General features: G+C 43.3%; 1 protein-coding gene across 1 annotated transcript in view; it reads right to left on the bottom strand.

The window, feature by feature from the left end:
• Positions 1 to 2,556, bottom strand: part of SDAD1 (SDA1 domain containing 1) — a 28,231-nt gene extending 25,675 nt beyond the window's left edge. The window contains 1 exon segment of the mRNA XM_004681204.2: positions 2,416 to 2,556. Coding sequence (XP_004681261.1) covers positions 2,416 to 2,505 — 90 coding nt within the window. The 5' untranslated portion in view covers positions 2,506 to 2,556.
• Positions 2,557 to 3,245: the final 689 nt, after the last annotated feature.

The following is a 3,245-nucleotide window of genomic DNA, read 5'->3' as shown; positions in this document are numbered from 1 at the left end:
CTTACCATACTTCCCTCCTCTCCTAGACAACCAGTTTGTACTTTGTCTTCTGTTCTCAAACCCTTTCTCTGTATCCTCACTTTTCAACTGATGATATTGTCTTCAGTTTCACTAAGAGAGTAAACAAGCTGAGGATAATTTCCATATTTTAGCACCCCAATTAAACACATAGCTTCATCTTTTAAATTATCAGGTCATCATCTGAGGTCAGGTCACCCCCTACACCCTATTCAATCTCGGTTTGTTTCAGCAGTCTCCTCTTCCATTTCTGTTTAAACAATTTCTGCTCCCCTCAGTAAACTTACATGATGTTATGTCTGCCATCTTAAAGAAACCTCTTAATCCCACTTTAACTCCAGTTTACACTCTATATCTTCCCTTTTTTCAGAAAGTATCTTCAATGAGTTGTCCATAATTGCTGCCCAGTCACTCTTTCTCAAATAAACTTCTTAAATTGATATACACCTCATACCATAAATTTATTCTTTCAAAACATACAATTCAGTGGCCTTAACATATTAAAAAAGTTGTGTAACCACTATCACAATCTAACTTCATAATATATTCATCACCATAATAAGGAACCCTTAACCATTAATAGCCATTTCCTATTTCAGCCCAACCCCCAGGATCTGGTAACTATTAATCTTTCTCTCTTTATGTGTGGGCCTATTCTGGAAAGTTCTTGTAAAGGGACTCATATTCTCAATGCTCTTCAAACCATTGTAGAGGATTTTCGGCCTCCATTCATTCCTCTACTTAAACTGCTAGTACCAAAGCAGCCAATGATACCCAAGTTACTAAATTTCATGATCAATTTCCACATTTCCGATAATTGACTTACCAGTGTCCCCACCCTGGGGAGCACCTTCTACACTTGGCTTCTAGGGCATTAACAAGTTTTCCTCCAACCTCACTGGCTGTTTTCTCGATCCTTTTTGCTAATTACTTAGCAACTCAACAGCCTCTAAGTGCTGGTGTTCCCTAGGACGTTCTGCACCTACCAGATCTAGACTCTATAATCACTTCACCTCACTGTTACCATTTTGGTCCAAGCTACCTCTTCTTGCTATGGATAACTGCAACAGTCCCCTACCTGAGGTCTCTGATTCTTATAATCTACACTGGATAGGGGTTCCTTTTTGTGATGATGAAATTAGATCGTGATGATGGTTACACAACTTTGCCCTCCTATAATTGTTCTCAAAAGAAGACCCCCAGAGTAACCCTGTTCTCATATAAGGCAATTTGTTTTCCTCTCCTGAAAACCTTTCAAAGGTTTCCACCTCAGAGTAAAATCCAAGGCTTTTAAGAACATCTAAGTTTTATAAAATATGGCTCCATCTCACCCTCTGTTACTCCTGTTTTCATTTCCCATTTTATGTCCTGCTTCCTTCATAGACCTCAAAACTACTAGGCATATTCCTGCCCCAGGATCTTTCTATCGTTTTCTTTTGCCTAAATCACTCTGCCTCTATACTTGCTTCCCTCAACTTCCTTCAGATTATTTGCAAAATATCTCATTTAAAATAACCCATTTAAAATAGCAGCAACTTTCTCATTCCTAACATACAGATTAGTTCACTATTTTATTTTTCTCCTAGCATTTACCATCATTTGATATAGTCTACATTACTTGCTATTTTATGTCTCCACCTACTAGCATGTAATTTAATGAGGAAAGGCTCTTAATCTGTACAGTGCACTACTACAGCACCAGGACCAGCACATAACAAATGTTAAAACATTTGTCAGATGAATGAATCTCTCAAAGTGGCACAATCCTCTACCTACACGCAGAAATTAAAACAAACCGAGTCACCTTTCATTCCTTCTATTTTCCTTTATTCCCCACATCCTACCAGGAAGTCCTACTAACTGTGTTTCCATGTAGAGCCAGCCCCACTCTGTTGAAATTCCAATGGCATCACCACTCTTTGCCTGGATTATCCCAACTGCTATTGTATTAATTACCTTGATTGTAGCAATGTTTCTCTACAATCCATTCTATATATCGCCTCCAGAGTAAACTTATAAAAACATGCCACTCTAAAACAGATCATGTCACTCCTCTGCTTAAACTCTAAAGTCTTCAATGACTTATTATTAGGGAGTCTTCAGTGACTCCCTAATAAATTAAGAGTAAAACCTAAACTTACCATAGCCCTAGATCTAGGCCCTTCATGATCTGACCCCTGCGTATATTTTCCACATCATCTTCCTCTACCCTCTTCTGTGCCCATTACACTTTAGTCACACTCGCTGCCCTTCTATTCTTCTCTCTGCGGAAGGGCCCCTGAAGTTAAGGTTAGAACACGCCGCGAGCCAGAATCCCAGCTCCACCCTTGTCTCCCCCAGGCCGACGGCTCAACCATAGGAACCCAGGCCCTTAACAGTGTGGAGCCGCACTCCCACCTCCTCGATGTAAGCGGGCGGGTCCCGTTTGATCAAATTTTGCAACTGCGGCAGGTTGCTAGGTAGCTTGTTGTTGTTTCTGTTGGACATGTTGGCGGCCGACAAGCTCCACGCGGTGTTGATTTGAAGAAAAGTCCTTGCCACCAGCGGCTGGGAATCGTGCTTCCGACGACGACCGGAAGCAGCACATGGGCAGCTAGGTGGGCGGCGCCATCTCATTCTTAAAGGGACCTTGTACTACGGAAGCCCCAGAGTGCCAAACTGCCAAAAGAAAAACAAAAACAAAAAACCACTTTGTAAAGATGATGAGATTTGTTTCTTTCGCTCTGTTTGTGCCGACTACAATAGAGTGGTCCCCATGGAAAGGAGAGGTTCCAATTCCCTGCCTCGCCCCTGGGCAGGGAGGAGAAAAGAAGCTGCAGCGAAGACGGAAGACAGATGCGAAGCGGCAAGGAGACCTGGAGGAGACGCAAGAAGCAGTAGACATGAGAAGCAGAGAGACTTGTGCAGAAGTTGCACTTGCTTCTTGGCCTTGGACTGGTTGAAACGCACGTGGGTGAGAGACTGGTTGAAACACACGGGGGTGAGAGACCGTGGGGAGGTTAACAATGGCATTTCCCCCACCCCCTCCCCCCTTGATTTTGATTTTGCTCCTTTGCTCCAGACAGACATGCTGGGCGCGTTCTGTCCTTTTCCTATGGGTCCCGCACCAGGAGGTACCTTAGACTGGTGACAGGCTTTTGGGCCTCTGTGGACCTGCTTTGGGCCAACCCTGTACGACTGGACACTTACCCACGAGGGGATGGGTAACTTTGGGTGCTTGATTTGGA

Source organism: Condylura cristata, unplaced genomic scaffold (genome assembly GCF_000260355.1).
Source record: "Condylura cristata isolate star-nosed mole 26May11 unplaced genomic scaffold, ConCri1.0 scaffold00012, whole genome shotgun sequence".
Lineage (NCBI taxonomy): Eukaryota > Metazoa > Chordata > Mammalia > Eulipotyphla > Talpidae > Condylura > Condylura cristata.
This window is presented reverse-complemented; position numbering and strand designations above follow the sequence as displayed.